The sequence below is a fragment of the Cheilinus undulatus genome, linkage group 4 (assembly GCF_018320785.1).
Source record: "Cheilinus undulatus linkage group 4, ASM1832078v1, whole genome shotgun sequence".
Lineage (NCBI taxonomy): Eukaryota > Metazoa > Chordata > Actinopteri > Labriformes > Labridae > Cheilinus > Cheilinus undulatus.
In genome coordinates this window covers 50035833-50061132 of record NC_054868.1, presented here as the reverse complement: position 1 = coordinate 50061132, position 25300 = coordinate 50035833, and the positions used below count along the sequence as shown (strand labels likewise).

General features: G+C 40.2%; 1 protein-coding gene across 1 annotated transcript in view; it reads left to right on the top strand.

Annotated features, from left to right (window-relative positions):
• LOC121508615 (voltage-dependent calcium channel gamma-2 subunit-like) overlaps window positions 1-23845 on the top strand; it is a 124180-nt gene extending 100335 nt beyond the window's left edge. The window contains exons 3-4 of the mRNA XM_041785589.1: window positions 15776-15916; window positions 23045-23845. Coding sequence (XP_041641523.1) covers window positions 15776-15916; window positions 23045-23571 — 668 coding nt within the window. The 3' untranslated portion in view covers window positions 23572-23845. The remainder of the gene's footprint in view (window positions 1-15775; window positions 15917-23044) is intronic.
• Window positions 23846-25300: the final 1455 nt, after the last annotated feature.

The following is a 25300-nucleotide window of genomic DNA, read 5'->3' as shown; positions in this document are numbered from 1 at the left end:
TGCACTCCTGTTTCCTGGTACTGTACCAAGAGGCCCGTACTGAATTGGTACTGTATAAATACGCGCACTTTTACACCCATACTTGGCATAGTCATAAGCTGTGTTTCAATTACCCAAGAAATGTGCAAAATTTGGCGTGTAGATGGCCTAGCGGGCTAAGGCACAACCTATGTAAGTGGGCGACCCAGGTTCAAATCCAGCCTGTGGCCCTTTGCTGCATGTCTCTCCCCACTCTTGTCCCTTTTCTGACTCTATCCACTGTCCTCCTCTGTCAAATAAAGGCACTTAAAAGCCCCAAAATAAATCTTTAAAACTAAGGAATTCGCAACTGGTGATGAAAACACCTGAATTTCGAAAAACCTCTAAAATCTCGCTAAAGAGTTTTACACACTCAGACTTTTTGATATAGAAAAATATCGCAAAAGTGCAATGGAACAATTTTTTATGCATTCACACATCACAGGGCGTGACGTACGGTGTCACATGACTAGTTCACTCCGAGACAACATGGCGCAGGTGTGTGGACAGAAGAGAATGCTGAGATTTTTCTTAACATCATACTTATACCCTACTACGTGGCTTTTGCCATACACACGGACTTTTCTTCTGAACTCCCCTATATTCTGTTGACTTCATCTTTTGCTCAAAATGATCAAGGCAGCCGCTGTAGATGTAATCATTACCGTACCACCGCTCATCAGGTTTTAAGCGTCCATCTTTCTTGCAGCAGAGTCTCATGAGATAAGATTTTATGAGAATTACAAGGCTCACGCCTAAAATACCCTTCAACTGAAATGCATTCAAAGTGCAATTGTACTTAGTTGAAATTTAAAAATATCCCTTTTATTTTGTAAAAAACTGAAAAGGAAATGCAGCTACTGACGGCTCAAAACATGATCTTTTTGGTTGTATTTTTCTATGCAGAAATCACCTCTTGCCCCCCAAGGGGAGTTCTCTTAACCTGACACGCCAGATAGATTTGTTTCACACATACATCTGGAAAACTTCTCATATACAGCGTTAAGGAAAGGACAGAGGTTTTGAACAAAAACTTGGAGGGTGATTGGATGAACGTTGTGTCTGTCACATCTTTATGGGCCAATCAGAGCAACAAAACACGTGACGTAACTGCAACCGAGGTGCGCATGTGCAGCTACCAAGGAGTAATGCAAACCATGGCGACTATAGACATGTCAGTACACGATTTTTGTCGTTTCTGAAAAGGAAACAACTCAATGCTGTTCTTTGTTTCTTCTTTTAACAAATAAGTTCTGATAAAAGTGGTGCTCTAGCAGCACTCATGCTAATGTCTTCCACCATAATTGCAACGGCCTCTTGCGTCCCAAAGCATTGCCCCTTGTTGCTGATTGGTCCTGCAAAGAACATATTCCTAACACCAGACTCTGTATCTACAGAGACAGAGCCTTTGGGACTACAGCTCCTATCATCTGGAACCTCCTCCCTACAGACACCTGCAATGGTCCTCCTCTGGAAATGTTTTAAAAAACACCTCACGGACCACCTGTTATGGTCTCACCTCAATCCGGCTTCCTCTTTACTCATTTCCCATCAGCTAGTGTCTGTCTTTGGGTCATGCCTCATCTTCTTTTTGTAAAATAAGTTATTATCAAATGATCTCAAAGGTGACTATAGAGTGAAGGGTTTTATTTCCTTATTCACCAAATGCCACTTGTTCGAATGAAATTTCCTCTCTTTCCAGAACTGTCCTCATTCCAGAGGTTTGAATCGTGCTCCTCACCAGGGTAGAAATACTCTCACACACTCATCCACACACAGATCTGTGGTTTTCTCTGAACACTGTGAAGCTGAAGCAGTCTTGCCGTTTCTAAAATTAGACCGCTGGATCTTCGTACATAATGCTAATACTCCAGAACGGGATGCTAGGAGACACGTGACGTCATGCACTGATGACATCATCCCCCTCACTGATGTCACGGCTGCTATTTTTGGGAGCCCAGTTGTGACATGGAGGCATATCACGATTAAAATGAGTAATACGGCATGAAAATGACTGGCAGGCTGCGCGAGCGACCTGGTGTGTATTTACAACATCGATAGGAAAGCACACACATGCTGAACCACAGGCACAGCTGCACGGCGGGCTGTGCGTCTTCCTTTTCGATAATGTGTGTTCATTTTCTTTAAACGGCTTCTCATGGACACACAAACAGACAGTTCCCCCGTAGCTGTTTTCCCACTACCACATGTTCTTTGCTGCTGGGCTCTCCCACGTGGGCGAAAAGTGTGTGAGAGAGCGATCAGATCATTGGTGCGTGGGTGTAGAGTACAGTGTGTACGGGAAACACCCCACTCCGGAGCAGGAGAGCGAGCAAGTGAGTGGGTGGGCGGCTGATCGATGAGTGTGTTCACTGTGGAGCTTGTTGAGCTGATGTGTGTGTTTGTGACAAACTAATAGGTGGGTTGCTGCTCTCCACTGTAGTGTGTGTGTGAACCTTGGGAGCTCCCATGGTGGTGTCCACCCCCGCCTCTATAATTCAGCCACAATTACAAGGCTCTCCTCTGCCGCAGCTAATGAAACCATAAGTCAGCCAGAGACACTCACTACCATACAAATACACAGCACTGCAGCAGAGGCAAGCAAGCAGTGGGAGAAATAAAGGGAGGCTGAAAGTCTTGCAGAGAGAATGAAGAAGAAATAGAGCTGCTGGAAGGAAGGAAAGATTTAGTTTTCGTGTGTTTGTGCACTTTCGTTGCAGAATATGTTCACTCACAGGGTGTAGGAGCAACAGGGTGCTACAAACAGTGCTGCATACAGGGCTTGATGTTTACTTTTTTGCTCATTAGCCACTCTGGCAAGTGGATTTGCATAGTTAGTAGCCACTAGCCTTAATTTTGTTGTCGGTAAATTACGTTTTATGTACCAAATTGGGATGTTTGGTTGGAGGCAAAAAAAAAAAAAAAAAAATGTAGAGATTTGTGTCGACTTTGCTGCCAGAGACAGTTGCAGACACTGGAGATAAAATGTTCTTATTTGTCAGATATGGACCAGAAGCATTGGTGCTAGCATCCTGGCTAACAGTTGGGGTAATATGGGGTTCTGATGTTCAAATGACTTATGTGTGCCATGTTTAAATCCATTTTCATCACTATATATGGCCATTTTTGCCATATTTTTCCACTTTTGCCTCTTCTTTTCCTTTCTTAACCCAGTTCTGCACCTTTTTTTTTTAATAATTGCCACTCTGTGACCATTTTTTACCACTCCTTGCCAATTTTGCAGCTTTTAACCCATTTTGCCAATTTTGGCTTTTTGCTTTATTTTTTGCAACTATTTCTTTATTTTCCCCTTTAAGTAATTTCTCTTTTACCCTATTCTCATGAAATTTGTGCAGATCATGGTTGAGCTTTAAAGTCTGGCATTGATTTCCCTTTTCAAGTGAATGTGCCTATTCCCTTGTTCACATTTGCAAAAAAAAATTTTAAAAAAGAAAAAAAGATTGTTCTTTGTAAGAATTTTTTTTTTTTTTTTTTTTTTTTTTTTTTACATTTTGAAAAAGGCTATATTGTTCTACAGCAGAGGTGTCCAAACTTTTTCCATTGGGGGACCACATACAGAAATGTATAAGGATGGTGGGGCCACTTTCATAAGTAGGTTAAAATATGCTCAGGGATTGGTTATGCTTTAATGGCTTGGTGATAGCTGACAAGGTGAATAGCCAATCATTTTTTAAGATTTTTGGGGAGGCTAATCAGATATCAGGGGGCCCCGGTGGGCTCTGGCTACCACTTGCTCCGGCACTGGAACATCATGTGTTCTGCTATTTGCTACTGTAGTACATTAGGGTGTTATAAATAAAGATATCTTTATTATTTTATTTACCAACGTAAACTATTTATAGAGTTGTCTCAATTTAATCCTTTTAAAATCTTGTCAGAATGTTTGTTTACAGTGTTAGTATGATAGTACTGCCTTGTGCTGAAACTAAGAAGAACAATACAGTCCAACACATGCTTCGTGCTCTGGTGATGGCCTTTTTTTTTCATTTGATTTAAAGAACTTTGGGGGGGCAATTAAAAATGGGCCATGGGCCACATTTGGCCCTGGGCCATGCTTTGGTCCTCTGTTATGCAGCATATATAAATAAAATTCATGTTCTGCTGCTTTGATTAGAGTGGTTATTCTTCAGGTTAAATATAAAATATGGTTATCCCAACATAACTTAACAATGGATAATGCATCAGTTATAAATTCAGCTGGCCAAACTGGCCAGTAGGACTCACTGTGATACCCACCACACTTGGAATCCACCTGCTGGTTGGCAGGTTGGCTGGTGTCAATGTTAAGTCCTATTTGGGTAGCTGGAAATTCTAAGTAAAAACAGCAAAAAGTGTTAGTTTCTTCCTCGATGTGTGTGCAGGTTCATATTTCCTTCGCTGCTGCTCACATTTATATGCCGAGGATCAAGGAAAGAGGGAGATGACAAGGCATCAAGAATGTTGGACAGAAGTTGGGGTTTTTTCCACTTTTCTTGCACATCAGAGCTTGTTTGATTGCCTTGCAAAGAGGAGACAGTTGTACATTCATAATATCTGTGTTTGAAATATATAATGCAATACATGCATAAACATATCTTATTCAAATATGTGCAGTCATAACAGTATTTTAAATAAACAGGCCAAGGGCAAATGTGCCGATTCCATGAGCACAGTTCTAATCACGTGCCGTACATCAGCACTTTTCCATTTGCCTATGCACTTTAACACCTTATGCACTTTAACTGCAATAACCATTTTAATCCTGGTCAGTCTTAAGCACAGTTCTGTAGCCACATTCTGTATTAACATATGTGCATCTTTCTTTAATATTGTATGGTTTATGTTGTTTGGGCTCTATGTGTTGTCTGGTTTTATGTATATCTTTATTTTTCATACATGCTTGATGCACTTTAAAATTCAGACCATCAACCTGCCTACAAATGGAAATAAGCCTTTCGCTGCAATCTGACACGTTTACATGTCCGTGTTCATTAATGTGCACTCTCCCCTATAATAAATGAATAAATAAATACATGACGTGTCAGCAAGGAGGGTTGGCTCACAGCTGTCAAAGGCTTGTCAATTTAAAGTGCTGCACTTCCTCCTGTCTGCATTCAAAATAAAAGTTCTAGATGAAGTACTATTTACAAGGGGGGAGGCTGATATAAAAAGTGTAGGGAATTAAAATTCTAATGGATGCAGCACAGATGATGAAAATGCTACTTTAGCTACTTAACATTACTAGAGCATTACATACTGTCAGTATAAAACATGCCTTCTCTTACCTTATACCTATGTTAATGTACATTGAATAGCCAGTGTGGTCATCCACAGAGTCAAATCTAAAGAAGGTGTTTTTCATAAACCACCTTTAGTTTAGGTAAAAGGATGAAAAATAAGTCCAGATTAAGATGTGACTAACCTGAGTCGCTCTTAGCACACCTTTAACCATGCTGGAGTGACAAAATTCAGGTGCGCTATGCATTGAAAAGACTTGTAAAAGACGCTATGAGATTTTTGTCTAATTGTCAGTAAATTGTGGCGGCGTACCCAGGTGGGAAAAATGCAGAGTTGCAATGTCTGTCCATGTCTTTTCAAAGGTAGAGCATGTCATTTGCTGTGAAAAAAGGTAGCTCATTTTTATTTCACAGGTTTTAATCGTCCCTTCAGTGTACTGCTTTTCAACCGTCTTGAGTTACCCAGCATCTCAATTACTAACGAAAGGCCTATATAAGTGAAATATCAGCCTCATTATCATCAAGATTCTCCTCTACCTCCCCTGGATAATTGTTTCAGTCTGTGCAGAAATGATCTAGAGCTTTCCTTAACTTCTTTTCATTTAAAGAGTATCAGTGAAGTAATAAACTCCCACCACTGCACGGTCAGACTGGGAACCATTCCAGTAGTATTACAAATTTCTTCTGTGCAGATAATTAGCAGGTGACCTGTCCAGGGTGTACTCTACACTTTTACTCCATATGCACTCACAGTGGTTTTTAGGCCGACAGTTAAAGGTGGTGCATTTCAGGTTGATTTGATTCATAGTGCTGATGCTTACTAGTTACTGGCTGAAGATTCACTCAGCCTGCAGAGTTACACTAAACCAAGCTACCTAAGCTGTACGAGTCCTCAAACAATAATGTGATGCAGACATTAGATGCAGTTTACATGTGTGGTAGAGGCGGTGTGGAGGTAGAGGAGGTGTGACAGTCAACACAGCAGCAGAAGCAACAGGGGCTGACAGTTTTATAGACAAACTAATCAGCCAATCCTCCAGTGTATGACGTGTCATTGTCACTGCACAGAAACACGTCTGTAAAACAGGCGGGCAGAAATAAATTTTGTTTTAAAAGGCAGCGTTTAAACTGTAAAAATACGTTTATGTTTCAGTTGGACCAGTGACCATATAAAACAACTTTCACCTAAGTGCTTAATGACAGTTTCCCCAGTAGCATCCTCAACAAGCTATCAATAGCAGCAGTTACTTAAAGTTTCTGGCTGAGATAAAGAGGATATCAACTCTTCTCTTGGTTTTGTGGACAGATTTCAGGCATTTTTATCCGTTTACATGAGCTCATTGGAATGAAAACCACTCTTATCCCATTACAGTTGAAGTTTTGTCTGATACAGACTCTACAGATAAACAAAGACTATCTTTTCTCTTATTCTTATACAGAAATGTGGTCTAATTCTGATACAACTGCTGCTGTGGCTACATCCAAGCAAATACCTCCACCAGTGTTGTAGTCGAGTCACCAAACCTTGAGTCCAAGTCACCATAGAAAAATGAGAGGCGAGTCGAGTCCCCATTACCCATGTTTGAGTCCTAGATGAGTCCCCAGTACCTAAAAACTAGAGCTAAATTAAATTATCAATTATTTTCAAGCCATTCCAGCTTTCCAGGTGGGCTACGTTGATGTGTTTCATTAATGCATGAATTTCTTCAACTTTTTATTTTAAAGGACTAGAGAAACCGTTATCAGCAGTGCATGAACAAAACCAGACATCTACGTGGGGTAGACTTAAAGACTGTTAATTTTGGTAACCGTTTTAATTTTTAGTCTTTAGACAAAAATACTTTCAGTTTAAGTCACATTTTAGCCCTGATCACTCTTCATAGAATAAGACTAGTTTTAGTCAATAAAAACTGAAAAAAATTCCAGTTCAGGATGAGGATCATTGATTTTTATTGATATTGATACTCTTATTAATACTCCTAAATGATCACACTCTCCATCTATAATATTAGTTATATTAACAGGATTATTTGTGTATTTAGGGGGGAAAAATGCAATTAAATGTCTACATGAACTCATGCTTTACCTCTATCTTATACTATATATTCCTCCTTTAAAATGACTTGATTTATTCTGATTTCTTTCCAAAAACTAAAATTCCAATTTTCTTTGTTTGACATTTGAACGCGTCATATAAAGGTCTCAACTTTGCCCCCCATTTGAATGTACTAAAGTTTGAGCTGTCAGTAAACGCGTCATAATTTTTACCGTATGTCAACTTGTTTAGTTCACTAATCAGCGTTATCTCGCCGACGTTAGCGCCAGTTTCAACGTTGGATTGATATTTTTAACAAACAGGACTCACTTCAAGGTTTAAAGAGTTTTTTATCACTCTGTCCAAGACTGAGGAGGATTACTGCACAGCAGCAACAGCAGCTAATATGACGAGTCTGAGCAGCTGATGGAGAGTTTCCATGATTCAAAGGTAGACCGCCTGCATTTCATTCCCCTGGAATACAGAGAAGAGCTACAAGCTTAAGCTACCTATTGACTTATCAGCTCCTTTCTCTGTCACCCAGGCTCTCTCGCTCCTCCTCCTCTCTCTCTCTCTCTCTCTCTCTTCTCTGGTTGTGAATGCTGATCAGTTATGATTGGTTTTCTCAAACAAAAACAATAACTATCACAAAATAAAACAGTCTTCAGAAAAAAAGGCATGAGTCCTCCTCTTCATCCTCAAGTCCTGACGCAGTTAAAGCTTGAGTCTGAGTCAAAATCGGAGTCATCAGCACTCGAGTCTAAGTCGAATCATGAGTCCTCCAAATCAGGACTCGAGTCCGAGTCTCGAGTACTACAAGACCACCCTCCACAGATGGTTTTCAGATACAGTCTGATCATCGGTGTGAGCACTGTTCACCTTCAATCACCTGCTGATCTCTCACTCTGTCTCCATCACCTGCAGCTGTCTGTCCATCTGAACAGACGGAAATATTCTGTGTAATCACATCTATCAATAGTAGCAACTAGAAACACCACCTAAATCATGTCATTAATAAAAACTTACAAGTTTCTCTGCTCTATCTCCCCTTTTGTAAGAGTCAGTCTCATTTTCAGCCAAATCTGACATCCTTGGTAGTTGTTCTACATGTTCCGGTTTCATGCTGGCACTCCTTAGAGCGTGTGGCGCTGCTTACGTTTGCCTGTACCAGTGCCTAGGGCCAGCTCTGTTCACTCATGATGATACAAGATGCATATACAAGGTGAAACACTAAGTATATCTCCAGCCTAAAAATATTAACTCTGTCTACTAATAGCATTGTTCTAATGAGAATTGGCAGATAATGATCCATTCCTGATCAACCAGAGCAGCTCTTGCACCAGTTTGGAGTTTCTGACTAAAGGAAGAAAAACTACACTGAAGAAAAACTTTATATTCCAAAGGCGCAGATCCACAGGCCTCTGTTTTGTGTGGATGTTGTGATGCACTCCATGTCTCGCTGCTGTTAGAGTGTTTAGTGCTCAGTTTATTTAAACTTTTTTGAGCAAGTTTTTAGTGCACCTGTTAAAAAACATTTTACAGAAGATGCCCGATTGAACATTTTAAACATGAGGCATTTAAAGTGTTTAGTAATCGATAAAATGCACAGGCAGCAGCTAGTTAATGGCAGATTCATGCATAATAGTAGCAGAGTATCTTTGTTGTAAAGACAAAAACATCTATGATTGCAGGCGTTTGATGAGGCAGAAAGTTTACTAAGATAGTCCCACAACTGTGAAGTCAGTGGTTCAGCCCCGGCGGCAGTTTAAACATCATCAACAAAGAAACTAAAGACATATTGTAGACGTCTCTGCACACTGCTGCTCATTTACTCTCAACTCACCTCTCTTCGCCTCTGTGCCGTGTTGTGCTTGGTGACAGGGTGCGCCTGGAGGCCAGCACATTTGGTTAAAAAATCTTCCTTTTAAACTCCCTGCCTTCTGCTTAAAGCGGTGGTGTAGAGAGGCAGAGAGAGAGAGAAGGAGGCAGAGATCGCTTCAGGCGAAGCAGCTTCACAGAGAAGTGAAGGCCTGCAGTCTTCTAGCTTCTGCTCTCGTCTCTGCTACTTTTTTTGTCCTTTTCTGCTTTCAATACATTCTTTACCTACACCGCTCGATACCCCCCTCCAACTTTAATGCCTCTATCTCTGTTTTTGTCAAATTTTAATTCCCACCAGTTTCCTTTTTGTGTCATCCTGTATTTATGTTGTACTGCACTGAATGCCAAAGTCTTGATAACTTTCTCTGCCTCTATAATGAAACTATTAAATTACTTAAACTTCCAGAAATACATAAATGATCATACTTGTGTCATCCAAGTGTCAGCTGTCATCTCCTCTTATAAAAATAATATATTATTAAGTCTTTTAAGGCTTCTTAGAATGGCATTTTATTTGATTCCTGTATGTCAACCACAGTTGATACTGGTCAGAAGAAGTCACCACTAAGAGTATTTGCTGGCTCTTTCAAAGTCTGCAACCCCAAACAGATGATCAGTGTGCTCCAGGCGGGGTAACGTACTTGGTGTGACGAAGTAGTGCTGAAACAAATTGGGTTGTAAGCAGAAAAGTTAAAGAATGAGAATTTTCTTAGTAAAATTAAGCAAATTGCATGGTGCAGAATGGTCCTTTCTGCACAGCCATGCTTTTATTGCAGCACACTGATTGGTCCCTCCTTACAGGGGCCGAGCTCATAAATATCTATGCATAGATGCAGCTCTCAAGGCTCTGATGTGTGTCTACACCAGCGCCATTTTGGAGAGGAGATGTTCAAAATGAAAGTAACCCCCAGATTCCACACACAACAGCTGCTCTCAACAATTTTGCTCCCTCTCTCGTCAATGGGGGCAGATCCACTGCCTGATTCAGTCCCGTTGACCAAAAAGCTCCAAACAGGAAGTCAAAAATGAAGAGTAACTGGTAAACATGACACAATGCATGGACTCCAGACCATCACTATATAAAATCACACATCCTTTGAAGAAAACATGATCCTTTTAACGTCATCATGTACTCACTCATGGCTGAAGCAGTAAAATCATGGAATCATATCCAAATGAACAGCAAGTCAACCGCCAAAAAATCCACTGTTGACATACTTTTCCTGTGTGAACTTCTAGTTCTCTGTGATCTTGTGCCCTCTCGCCTCAAATTGCTCATGGCTACGCTGTGCTGTGCAGCACACCCATGATTCCAGAGTGCAATGTCGCTCACCTGTGGTTGAATAAAAAACGCTGTGCTGCGAAGCACAATGCAGCTGATGCATGTGGAATGTAAGGGTTAGTCCATGGCAGCAGGAAGTCTGCCCTTGGTTCATAAATTTATAGCTGACTGCACAGAAATTGGCTCTCTGAATACAGTGTTACACATTCTTTGAAATATATCAGAAATATTGAAACAATCATTAAAACGTTCATATTAGACCTATGTATGGATCTTAGGTTGAATTACACCACTCACTAAATTTGATCAAAATGTCTTCGACCCTTTGCTTTCAAAGCCTGGGTCCTCTTGATAGTTCCTACTACATTCATTGCAGTGCCTTCTTTGTTGTTTTTAGTGGCTAGCAAACAGCTATTAGCATTACCGTCACCGGACTGGCATGCAGATAACACGTGGAAGCCATGTGCCTTTTTTCTCCATTCAGATGCATTTGTGGTCTGTCTGCAAGCTTCCAACAGCAACACTGACAAATACAAATACCGTTACACCCCTATGTGAGACTTTACCTTTACAAAAGAATAATCTGAGTACTCTAGCTGATTACTTTGCCGTGTGTGACCCCCTAACACTGCCAATAACAGATCCATCAAGTCTATTTATAGAGCATTTTTCTTGGTTTTCTACTGATTCAGCAGGAATAGAAGATATTTAACCGGCTCAGTCAGGACAAAGTTAAAGAAATTAACATATTTAAGGTAGAAAAATCATCAGTCAATCCATGGAAGGTTTGCTAATGTCTCTTAAATCAAGCACATAGTTTAAAGAAATACTTTGGGCTCCATGCAGTGATAATGTGTTTGTTTTGTGTGCTGAAATGTCAGAGAAGACAGGTGTAACAATACAAGGCCATGGATGGGTAGAGCTTAGAAAATAATCAATAAAAATGTGATTACAAAATACAACCTTGCTGCCACATATTATGTGCTGTCGAGTACAGAAATGCCCCATGTGTGCGTTCGTCTCTGAGTGGGATAAATCAAGCATTGTACAGGTGTGTGCGTGTGACAGGAGGCATTTCCGCTTACTCCGGAGAAAAACACGTGTGTCTGATTGTGCATACAGCATGTGGCTGGATAAAGAGCCTTTCCACCTTGAAGACAATTTACCCTGACAGCTGATGTCAATGAAGAAGCGGAGATGGGGTTAAAACAAATACGATGGAGGTGGAAGAGGAGGGGAAGCTTGATGCAGTGCCAAGTCTGAGGTCACCTTAATATTTGATCCGCTTCACTGAATGGATTCATCTCGGTGCAGCGAGAGGGAGACGGAGAGAATTTGAATTTGAAATTAGATTTTAAAAGATAGATACGGGGCTGAGTGAGGAAAGTAAGAATAAAGGTAAAGGGAAGGAAAAGAGAGCCAGAGAGCGATCATCGACATTCAAAACAAGATCAAGGACAAGCATGGCTCTTTTTCCTTACATAGCCCATTCAGGCCCCCTGGATAAAGTCTTTGTTTTTCTACTTTTTGCTATCACTGTTATTAGAATGGGTAACATTGCTTTTTTAGAACAAAATGCTTTAACAGAGTTTGACAGGGAAGATATATGAGCAGTCAGACTGAAAGGCATAGCCAACTGTTTGACCAGATTGTCTAAATCACTTTACTGCTAAATGTTGAAGTAGTGGAGCAAACACGGCTAGTCAACAGAGTCAAAGTCAAATCAAATGAGTCAAATCAGAGAGCTTTTTGTTTTTGAATGCATTTTTATGGACTCATATTGTTGCATGAGCACATATCAGTGCCATGAGAGCATGACTTATGCTGTTGGGCTCAGATTTTTCTTTCAACTTTCGCCTAAAATCTGCCTCTTGCTTAGAATTTCTCTGCACCTGAAATTGTGCTTGATGTCAAATCATTCTCTTTCGCTTACTTGTAAAACTGCCACTGCCATTTTTCTCTGTGCACATTTACGAAACTTTCTCTGCATGTCCTCAGAACTTTTCTGCCTGCTCTCAAAAATTGCTCTGCACCAGGGTTGCCAGGTCCATGGTTTTCCCGGGGAATTGGGCTACTTTTTACGTACTGCGGTGGGACAATTTTTTTTTGTCCATGCATTGAGCTGACCCATTTTTGATGTCTTGTGTATATGTATTTAATATCCAAACCAGAATAAATGACTTTATTTATCCTCAAATACAACTAAATCAACAAGCAGAGAAGCAGGAAAACATAAAACATGGCACACAACCAAACATCCACTGTGCTACACTGGCACATAGACATACAGAAGCAGCACACCTGCACGCACACAAGAAATTTATGAGGCAGAGGCTTTAATGGCTTATGTTGAATTTCAGCATTGGGCTTGGTTTTGGGCTCATTTTGGGCTAGTTTTTATTGGCCATTAGGCTACAGTTGTCACCCAGACCTGGCAACCCTGCTCCGCATGCACTCCAAGCTTTCTCTGCACACGTTCGAAACTTCCTCTGTGCATGCAAACATTATCTCGGTTTACTTCAGTGAAATTTTTGAGAGTGCGCAGAGAAAGACTAGACAGTGCAGCGAAAAGTTTGGAGCACATGGAGCACGTGTGCAGAGAAAGTTTCGTACGTGAATGATTGCAGCACGATTGCTGTATGTGGAAATTGGAGGTCAAACTTGCATATGGAGCCTACAAATGTATATGCTTTAGATAGGCCTATAAGCATGATGATTTCTATAAAATGTCTCAAAACAAGAAAATATGATTGTTTAGCAGTTAACTTCAAATAGAGATGGATTAAATGGGATTATTTAAAAATGGCCTCAGTCATCATTTGTATTCTGAATTTGTGCCCCAAATAAAGCATGGCAAAGGCAGCACAAAGAAAGACTATGATGTCTAACAGAAGTGGAAAAATGCATAAAACAATAAAGCATTATACGGCCGTATAATGCTCATGAATCTGTAATGTGTTGCTTCGCTCTCTGCAGCCATGGAGCACCATGAAAACCCCGTGGCCAATCAGCAAATCAGCCACACAGAGGGCAAACAGAGAGACAGCTGATGGACAGACTGATAGGGGAGGGAAAGAGGACGGAGACAGACGGAGAGTTAGAGCAATGGAGAGATGGAGCGACAGAGAGAGGTCTGATAGGAGGAGATGGACACACTGGCCATCAGAGGAGAGATCTATGATACTGATAGCAGAGTCAGGAGGAAGAAGAGGAGTACAGGAATGTTTAACAAGAAAAACTCTGTAGTCAGAGTCGAAGGAAAAGTTTGACAACTGATAGAATGGCAAAAGTACTGTGTATGTGTTTTATATGTGAATGTGACACTGATGAGGATTGTAAAACAAGCAATCGTTCTTTATTTTCTCCCAACAGTAAAAAATAGTGGATCAAGCCAACATGATGCACTGTTAGCTGTACATGAATATGGACAACATATCTATTTCCTTCAGCTGTACAAAAGTGAAACCAAAATATCTGTGTGACATACCGTGGTTATAGCATTTTAGAATGGGTGTAATGGGATGGATGGAGCCACTGCAGAAGTAAACAGTGGTGGAAGGGCAGTTTTTGCACATCTGCACTGGGTTTATCTTTAACAGGAGGTTGTCATTTAGTTCTGTTACAATTTGGTGTGGATACAGTGTTGAAATAGCTTCAATTTTTAAATGCTGGAGGCTTCTACTTTCTTGGAACAAGAGGTTTAGGTTCTAAACTCGTGAAAATGTTAACTAAGTCAATGAAGTAAAGAAGAAGTAGGGTCATGTGCCATAGGCCCTGTTTACAATTAGCATAAGTAAAACAGATACCAAGTAACTGTGCCAAGTATGAAGTTATTTGCCATCAAACTTAAGGACTCGCTGCCTCTGGACATAGAAATGTGATGCTATCCATGCCTTTATAGCCTCTACGGAGGCTTTTCTAGCAAGCCTGTCTTTAAAGTCCACCTCAGTACCTCCAGTACTGAACGTCTGTTATCCATTATTAAAAATCCATCTTCAATTGTTTCCCCCAAAATAGAGGGACCGGGGACTAGGGACTCCCAGTGTACCTGAAGATGTTTGAATACATCCGTGCACATTTCGAGAATAGTCAAGCGCAGAAAAGGCTGTCCATAAGGGGGGATAAAGGGGAGAGTTTTCCGTGGTCCAGCCAAACTGGGGGACCATGGAGTCAGCAAAGTCATGGTTCATTTTGTAGAGTTAAGCTGTGATATCCATATTTTATTTTTTACCTGAATAATAACCACTCTTACCAGAGCAACACAAATCTTTTTTTATTCATTTGTGCTGTAGTACATAGCCATCTAACAAAAATGTTAATCCTTTTTGATGAAAAACAGAATTAAAATGGGTTAAAAATGGCTTAAATGGATGAAAACTCACAAAATTGGCAGATAAGATAATAAAGTGGGATTTTAAAGGAAGCAGAAATTGATAAAAAATGGCAGAAATTACATACAAGTGGAAAAAAAATAAGTAAAAAAACAACCAAAATGGGTTAAACCACCAAAAAAATGGGAACAGTAAGTGCTAAAAGAGCTTCACAGTGGAAATATGTATGTACATGGTAATATGTATGTAAATAATAAAGAAATTGGCAGAAAAGGTGGTGAAATGGGTTCAAAAAGAGGCAAAAATTGGTGGGGAAGTGATGAAAACTGGTTAGAATGTGTCAAAACTTGTGAAAAGAGGAAAAAATAGGGGCAAATTGTGCAAAATGATGAATAGTGTCAAAACTGGGCAGGAACAGTGGCACAAATAACTTTCAATATTAGAACCCAATAACAGATATCATTTGAAAAATATTAATAGTTTATTTAAGGCATCTGGCAACCCCCTCCCAGTATCTTCTGACTCCCACATTGAGAGCCACTGAGTTAGAAAACTTGCACTAAATTTAAATTCTCTTGCCACCAGTAACCCCCAACAGCCCATGAGGGAAGCAGGTTTAAGGCCCATAGGCATTAGCTTCACTTTTTAAGGTTACATCCATTCACCTAATCTGTTGTTCCATCCTACATGCCTTTGAGTAGTTGATCTCTACTGTTTTGAGAGTGTGTTGTCGTATCTAGTGGCTGTTATTGGATTCAGTCCCCATGGCATCAAAGCTAGCTGTGAGAACAGCAGCACTGTTGGTGAAGAAGTTACAAATGTTTATGTTGCGTTGTACTAACGTTACCCTCTTCTATTTGATTGTCCTCCAGTTTTTGCCAACAGTTTGGCTTCTTATCCATACCATCCATCAAACTGGTTACCTTTTTACTGACAGTCATTATATCTGTTGCATTTTTCTAATACTGACGATATTGCCTCTCTGTGTGTCCAGGCGCTGTACGAGCCTCCAGTATCTTCCCCATCCTCAGCGTGATCCTGCTCTTCATGGGGGGCCTCTGCATTGCCGCCAGCGAGTTCTACAAGTCACGCCACAACATCATCCTCAGCGCCGGCATCCTCTTTGTCTCTGCAGGTACGAAGGAAGTAAAAGGGAGGAGGAGAGGGAGGGTGAGGGGAGGAGGGACTGGCAGAAGGAGCAGGAAATGTCAGAGTCAAAGTGTGAAGGGCGAAAGTGAAGGAGGAAACTACAGGAAGAACAGGGAACGCCTCCTTGCAGTCACAGAGTAGTGTGGATATATGTTCATCGCTTATATCTCTGGTAACTCTGTTGTCCCCTCTGACTCTTCTCTGGCAGCTAAATGTTCTGCTAGCTGCTGATGTACTGAGCCAGAAAAGCTGGTGCAATGGTAACCTGGTCATTGTGTCTGCACGCCCCATGTACAGAGGATATTGTCCTTGAAGCAGGTTGTCATCTGACCTGTAACTTCTGCCTGCAAATCATTTCTATCGACTGTAGAAAACAATGAATAAAGCCTGAGAGTTTGAGTCACTTTATTACCATTTCATAAAAATATCAGCTCATTTGAGTTTGATGGCAGTGACAGTGCCATGCTTACCATTGTGTAGCATCCCATCTTCTTTAACAACAGTCTGGGAAGTGAAGAGCCCAGTTGCTGGTGTTTTAGGAGAGGAGTGTTGTCTCATTCTTGTCTGATGTTGGATTCTAGTTGCTCAACAGTCCTGAGTCTTCTTTGCTAGATTTTACAGTTTATGATGCCCCAAATGTTCTCTATTGGTGAAGAGTCTGGACTGCTCTACTGTGAAGCCATGCTGTTGTGATGGATGTGGTTTAGCACTGTCTTGCTTAAATATGCAAGGCCTTACCTGAATGAGATGTGGTCTGGATGGGAGCATAAGTTGCATTAAAACCTCTTATCTTCTTATCAGCATTGATAGTACCTTTCCAGATGTATAAGCTGCCCATGCCATAGGCACTAATGCAACCCCATACCATCAGAGATGCAGGCTACTGGACTGTGCACTGCTTCCATAGTTCCAAAAAGAATTTTAAAAATTTGATTCATCTGCCCACAGAACAGTTTTCCATTTTGCCCCAGTCCATGTTAAATTAGCTTTGGCCCAGAGAAGACAGCAGCATATCTGGATTGTGTTCACACATGGCTTCTTCTTTGCATGCCACAGCTTTATCTTGCATTTGTGGATGGCACAGTGAACTGTGGTGACAGACAGGGATTCCCTGAGCCCATGCAGTGATATCCAGCACAGAATCGTTTCTGTTTTAATGTGGTGCCGCCTGACGGCCCAGAGATTACGAACATCCAATAATGACCTTCGGCTTTGTGCAAAGATGCTGGGATATTCAGAGTCTTTTCAATCTTACATTGAGGAACATTTTTCTGGAATTGTTCCACAATTTTTAGATGCAGTATTTCTTCTGAGAGACCCTGCCTCTCTAAAATGCTTGTTTTATATCAGTTATGTTACTGAACTGTTGCCATTTAACCTAGTTATCTGCAGAATGCTCCTCCAGCTGGTTTTCCAAAGTACCACTTACTTTTCCAGCCTTTTCTTGTCCTGACCCTACTTTTTGAGATATGTTGCTATTGATCAAACTAAAATGAGAAAATATTTTTCATGTAATGGTTAACTGTCTCATCTGATATGTTGTTTATGTTCTTTGTTGAATTAAATATAGGTTCATGAGATTTGGATATCATTGCATTTTGTGCTTATTTATATTTTACAATGTCCCATCTTTTTTGGAATTGGGGTTACAGATGCCAGGTAGACACTAAAGCAATTTCGGCTACATTTTTAGTGTTGTAAAGATAAACCATTTTTTTAATTACAGATTTGAGTGCATCAGTCTGTCGAACCATAATCAATTTTAATTAGGTCAATGAATTTGGACCAAATTGAATCAATTCACATCTAATCAATCTTATCAGTTTTAATAAAAAAATGTTAGGAGACACATCAGTGATTTAGACTGCAGCCTGTAAATCAAGTTTTAAAACAAACTGTCTGTAAAAGGACAGATTCATACTTCTAATCAGAAGCAAAAATGCATCTTGGGAAATGTAAAGACAGCATAGTTCATCTTACATTTCATGTTATTGTTTATAAATATTGAAACATTAATGTGAGCACCATTGAGGTCATGACAATAAGGAGAGAAAGCAAACACTGGTGACAGCCTCATGGTGGAACACAAAAGGACCCAAATGTTTGCAGCAGAGCAGCTGAAAATGAAATGGTCCTGTTTTGGAGACAGCTGAAGCCTTGATGGTGCATAATAATCACCAGGTGATGCATTACCCACGGGCGTGTGTGTACCATAAAGCACTCGGCCTCAGGATAAAGCCAGCGAGACAAACACTGTTCAGGTTGCCATTTTGCCGGAGCGTTTTTTGTGTTTTTGTGTTTTTGTGTTTATGTGCGTGCATCGGTGGTTGTGTTTGTGCTGTGGTTCTAGGCCATGGCCTACTGTGCTGCACTAGATAACTAGTTCCCCTCCAAGTCAGGAGTGAGAGCTGCACTTCTCTCTGCTTCTCTCACTCTGTCTGTCTCTCTCACCCTGTTGCTAGGCTAAGAGGAGACCACTGGGATTACACTCTAAAAATAAGGTGTCCCTGATACTCCTCTGCTCCGATCCATCTCAATCAGACCCTCACAGCCCTCACACCTCAGCCTGCTTTTATATTCTCTTTAAACAGAGCTGATTCCAATAGTTACCTGCATGTGCTGACTTACGGCTAAACAGTGATGCTAAATGATAACAAACTGGTCAAGAATTATGAGGCTTAGAGGAGTTTGGCTAGGATTTTAAACAATGTGGGGAAAGGGTTTGTAAAGTGCAATATAGAGAACCTAGGAAAGTAATATGAAAATTAATCAAAGCTCATTCTGCAAGAGTTTTTTGCAGAAAGAAAGAGAACAAATATTTTAGTGTCCATTTGGACGGCGTCTCTTTTAAATCAAATGTTATTGTTGCAGCCAAACTGGGGGCCTATGGAGGTCAGCAAAACCAGGGTCCAATGTGAAGTTAGGCTGTGAAAACCATATTTTATATTTGACCTGAATAATAACCACTCTTATCAAAGAAACAAATACCTTTATTTAGTCATTTGTGTAGTAAATAGCCTCCTTTAAATGAAAATAACTTCTGTTAAAAACATAATTAAAATGGGTTACAAATTGCTAAAATTGGTTAATAATGGCAAAAAATGGTGTAAGAGGTGATGAAATTGGGTTTTTAAAGAATATAAATGAGTTAAAAGTGGCAAAAAAAATAGAAAAAAGGGCAAAAATAACCAAAAATGGTTTAAAGTGACACAAACAGGCAAGAAAAAGTGGTAAAAGGGGATTAAAGAGTGGCTGAAATGGCTTTAAGTGCAAAAAAACTTGTGGAAATTAGGTGGAATGGGATGAAAAATCGATATAAACTGGCAAAAATGGGTTAACTGTGGTTAAAATGGGCAAAAAGAGGTGTAAAAAGTGGTTGACAGACAATAGGCAGAAAATGGCAACAATTGGTTTAGAAGTGTCAAGTGATGGAAAGGGTTTAAAATGGATAAAAATAGGTTTGAAGTGGCAAAAATGTGCTAAAATTGGAAAAATTGGTCTTAGAAAGTGATGAAAAAGGATACACATTTGGTTAAATTGGTGTAAAGTGTCAACAGTGTAATCTAAAAAGCACTCTTAGTTTATTCTTAGTTTTTTAAGGCATCTGTTGACCCCCTCTCAGTGTCTCGCGACCCCCAAGGTTGAGAACCGCTGAGGATACTAACATAACTTTATACTGAAAAAATCCAAGTCGTAACAGGTGTATTTGTCTTCTAATCATTTTTAATACACTTAATATAAGCTGGATTAACTAGAAAGGTTCAGAGGTATAAAGATCTTGAATGCTTGTAAAAAGTGCAAATATCCGCCAAGGCTGATGTCTCTTATTGGCTGTCTTTAAATAAAAATTCTGTATCTAAATTAGAGAGTACCGCAGGGTGTATTATGGGAAAAAAATTATCAAATGAACTCACTACAATTTAATATTTGGCAGGTTTGTTTGCTTAGCCTGACCAGCAATTTGCCTACTATGACTTTCTTTTTTTATTCTTTCTATTTTCTCATATCTTACTTTCTCTTTAAAATTCAAACCTTGACAGGATAGGTGACATCATGCGGCAGTGGAGAACTCCCCTTGGGGTCAAGTAGGGACTTCTGCATAGAGAAATGTCAGCAAAAGGCAGGGGTGGAAAGTATCCAAATACATACCTCAATTTAATTTCTAATTGAGAAGCTTTTCTTCGTGTACTTGTAGTTTTGTGAGTATATATTTATATATTGAAATTGTATATATTTGAAATCAATACTGTTCCATCTACTTAAGTAGGTTTTAACCAGAGTAACTGTACTTCTGCCTGAGTACAATACTGTTTTACTTTTCCACTTCTATTGACTGCATGATAGCATAAATGAGAGAAAGATCGCATATAAGATCCCAAAACAGGTGTTGTTCACAACAAAATCTGGAATGTTCTCAGGGTTAAGCATTTCAGACTTGATTTTGACTCGCAAAGTGTAATTTTAACTCCATTCTGAGTGAAACTGTCTTAAGCGTTTGTGTTTTTTGGCTGTGTTGATTCACCAGTGTTCAACTCTGTAAAAAATAAATAAAAATAAATTCCACTCACTGCCAGTTCAAATCTCAGGGGGATGTGTGGGTGAAATGGTTAAATTTACCATCATGCCCTTGGGAAGAATGTTCAGTTCGGTGTTAATTTTGGCAGCTATTTTTAATTTTAGTCTAAGTCTTTAGACGAAATGGCTTTCAGATTGAGTCCCACTTTAGTCATTTCTACCCTTTTTAGGTTTAGTCTAGTTTTTGTTGGTGAGAACTCAAAAGCATTTTAAGTCTAGTTTTAGTCTATAAAAAGTCCTCACATTTCAGTCTTACTTTTAGTCCAATTATTTATTTTCTTGCCTAAATCTGGTACCAAGTCATGGTAATGTTCTATGCACTCTGCCAAACCTGGGGTCCCTGCTTTCTGTAGCTGAGAGGCAGAATAGACACAGATGCATTGTACTTTGACAGATTTACATTTCATTTTAGTCTAGTTTTAGTCATCTCGACTAAAACTAAACTTACTTTTTGTCATTTTAGTCACCACAGATCTATTTTTGTTCATCTTTGTGTAGTTGTCATGGACAAAAAGGCTACCAACAAATAGTTTCAGTGGACGAAATTAACACTGGTTCTGTTGTGTTTGGATGTCGTCTGTCGTACAGTGATCTCTGCCGAGTGTTTTTTTGCTCATGTCACTGGGAGATTGTTTTTTTTGGTGTGAGACACATTTGCACCATGAGTGAAGTTATCCACCGAGTTCTTGTGGTTTTAGGTGTCCCTAAAGGACGCATGGGGCGTATTCCTCATCAAGTGTGCATTACCTTGCTATGAGACTCTCTGCTTTGTTCTTTCCAGTTGACCCACCTTGCCACATATTTTCAGGAGTAACCGCAGCTCTTTCAAATTGTAAAACAGTTGAGACTTTCTAAAGTAGTGGTGGACTGATATAAATACATTTAAAGTGCTAAATCTAACTCTGTATGAATTTAATTAGCACTGCCAGTTTGGCTATGTATTTTACTTTATTATGGTAGTGATGGGTCGTTCGTTAACGAGTCAGTTCAAAGAGCCGGCTCTTTTATGTGAATGCTAAGAGCCTGATCCTGTTAGAGAGCCATTCTATATTTTTGTAACTGTTATTATTTTAAGTATTATTATAAGTATTATCATTTGTATATAGATTGTGTGTGTGTGTGTGTGTGTGTTATTTGATTGATTACTAGGGATGATCTTTTATCCTCTACCACAGGCACACCATGCAACTCGTGTTTGATGGTGTAGCATCTCAGTCAGTGAGCAGATTTCATCTGACCCACACGGTGTTTTGGGGAGACAGTACATTTTGAAAAATTACATGATATTTTCATCAATTTTGGAAAATTGAGCATGGTTGGGGTAAAATACCTGCTCAAATATCAACCATATGTTAAAAAATTGTTAAAATTGGCAGGTGAAATGGAGCGAACTGGTATCTAAATGAAGAGCCGTTTGGTAGCCGAAAGAGCCCGTTCCTCTTGCTAAGCCAAGCCAAATAAACCGGATCACTGAAGAGAGCTGAAATTCCCATCACAATATTATAGAGGAGTGACTTTACCTGAACAGCCTAGTTAAAGATCTGTTCTCCTCTTGTTCTTGCCAGTAAAACCTTTTTTTAAAGTCACAATGAAATGGCAGGAGGAAGGAGTTTTTAGGAAAGCATCCGTCTGAAGCCTGGACTACCCGCAAAGGTCTGGTGTGGCTCAGTTCACTTTTGGCATGGTTTATTTATTAAGCTTCCTATGATCTGATCCTGATCTCTGATCAGTCTAATCATCAGATGAGACCAAAAAATAACATTTTTAATGCACAATTGGTACTGGATGTTTTTAGGTAGAATAGGTTGTTTGCGGTCATGTTATTCCATGGACGTACAAATGTCAGATAGAAGAAATTGAAAAAAAAACTGTTAGAAGTCAATAATAATGGAGTAAAGTTTGTATGTTAGTGCTCCATCTGGACCTGTACACTAAAGTTAGCATCAGAAAGTTGATTTGATATAATCCCTATGCTTCCTAAAAAAACTGTTTTGGACCAAACTTGTTGGACACAGACCATACACAAGTGTTTTCTGACTGCTTCACCAGGCTTTAGATGGAGTTTTTTTAATTCATGTCTACTGCCATTTATCAATGACCTTCTTACTTTTTTTGCCCCTTATATCAGTACTGTCACGACTCAAAAGTAGAATAAGATATCTCTTCTTGCAAACAGCACAAAATGTTGTCGTTTTCATAGCACTTTTGCAAAAATCAACTCCTGCCCCCCATCTGGAATTCTCTGTTGTGGTGTAGTATCATCAGCAAACGGCCTGTAGAGTAAAGAGCCAGATTTGATTAATTCACCATATTAAATCCAGGGGTCTGTGGTAGAACCCAGGAAGGCTTTAGCAGGCTTCAGTATTTTTAACCCAACCTTTGAAAAGTTAGTCCAGCTTTTTAGAGCTTGTTGGGTGTTTTAGCTGACAGAGATGCTAGCTGTGATGACTTAGCTGTGTAGTGAGTGGGCCCTCTTGACTAACAGTTTTGGCTCTGTTAAAGGTTTGATCTAATCTCTCTGCCTCTGTCTTTGTCCCAGGCCTGAGCAACATCATAGGCATCATTGTGTACATATCAGCCAACGCTGGGGACCCTTCCAAGAGTGACTCCAAGAAGAACAGCTACTCCTACGGCTGGTCCTTCTACTTCGGTGCCCTCTCCTTCATTATGGCCGAAATGGTGGGCGTGCTGGCCGTGCACATGTTCATCGACCGCCATCGGGAGCTGCGTGTGGGGGCACGAGCCGCTGACTACCTCCAAGGTGCGGCCATCACGCGCATCCCCAGCTACCGCTACCGTTACCGACGCCGCTCACGCTCTTCGTCCCGCTCGACGGATCCCTCGCACTCCCGCGAGGCATCACCAGTGGGCCTGAAGGCCTTCGGGACGCTGCCCTCCACCGAGCTGTCCATGTACACGCTGCCCAAGGGCCAAACGGGCACCCCGACAGCCACCTATAACTCCACGGAGAGGGACCACAACTTCCTGCAGGTCCACAACTGCATCCAGAAGGACCTGAAAGACTCGGGCGGGAACTCCGCCAACCGCCGCACCACACCAGTATGAAACTGATGGAGAGACCTCAGACACTAAAACATCAGAGGGAATTCGGGGGGAGGCGGCAAAAGACAGATCACGGCGTAAGGCGACAGGAGGTTTATGGATAGATGGGGTGAGGGGTTAGTGACAGACGGGGAGTTCTGAGCGCTCCACAGCACCTCAGATGATCACTGAGTTTCTGTTAAAAAAAAGGAAACAGAGAAAAAATGCATAAAAAAAGAAACATGCATGATTTTCCCATCTATCATTGTTTAACGAGTTTTGAACATGTTTGTAAAGGGGGAGGATGGGGAATGAGGAGATGGGAGGGGGGCCACTGGTGGTTGTCTGTCTCGGGGCTGTGGAATGATGGAGTGGTGGGCTGGGCCAGACTAAAAAAGGTGATCTTTATATTTTTTACTCTTCCTAAGTCTGACGAAAAGGGGGCGTAGTTGACCCCTCGGCCCCGCCTATGATCCCGCCCTCGCACTACCATCCCACAAGCCCCCCAACCTCCCTTCGACCCCGCTCCTTTCTTTAGTTGCTTTATCTTCTTGAATTCATTCTTTATTCGCATTAATACTGTGAACCTTTTATGGAGTCATTATTGCTGCAAAACTCAAGAGCGCATTTTGATTTTTTGAGAGCATAACTTACTGATTAAAGGCTCTGATTTTCTTAAAACTTTCCCTTAAAACCTGCTTTTGTGCTCAAAACTGACTCCCAGTGCTTTGATTTTCTCTAATTGACCTTGAATTGTCTGCTTCTTCTCAAATCTTTGTTTGCCTTCATTTTCCGTGCTTGTGGTCAAACAGATTTTTCTCTACGCACTGTCAAAACATTCCCTGCGACAATCAAAAATGTCATTACACATGTACGAAACTTTTTCTCCACACATTCAAACCTAATTTCTATGTACCCATACGAAAGATATTTTTGCACTCAAAACTTTTCTGCGTGCTCTCAAAACTTTACTGTGTATGCTTAAAACTTTTCGGTGGGTGCTCACAACTTTTTCTGTGGGCACTCAGTACTGTATCTGCGCATGTACAAAACTTTTTTCCTGGGTGCATGTAAAATTTTCTCTGCAGGCACTCAAAACTTCGTCGGCACACGTACGAAACTCTCTCTACACAAGAACAAAAATATTTTAGTTCAAAACGTTTCTGTGTATGCTCAATTTTTTTTTTTTTTCAAAACTTTCTATGCACATGCAGAAATCATTCAATCCTGACAAATTAGTAGTCAGCGAAGTGGACAAGTTATCCAGTTATTGATACTTCATAAACTTCGTTGTCACTTTAAAAGAGTTTAATAATTTACTCATTTATCCTTGAAAAGACTTAAAAAGTCCTTAACCCGACTTTTGAACAACTCTCAACTCTCCAATTTTTTTTCATGTGAGATTTCATAAGATTTAAAAGGCCCTTAGATAGGACATGTCTTCATCCAGTCTTTGTTTTCTAGCTTGATTTATTTATTTTCAATCAGTCTTTTTTGTGCATATGCTTGTTGCATATGTTATGATAAATATCACTACACTATAAATTAATAGAATTAAGGCTTTTAATGTCCCAGAAATCTTTAAATTTGGGTTTTTATGACCAAAAATGTATTTTTCTTCTACATCTTCTACATTTGATTAACAGTAAATTAAACCAGGACCTTCAGATCTGTCCTGTGTACTTAGAAATCCCATTCACCTTTCATTTTTGACCATTTATTGAGTAGAACGTGGTATTAATCCCTCTCAGTT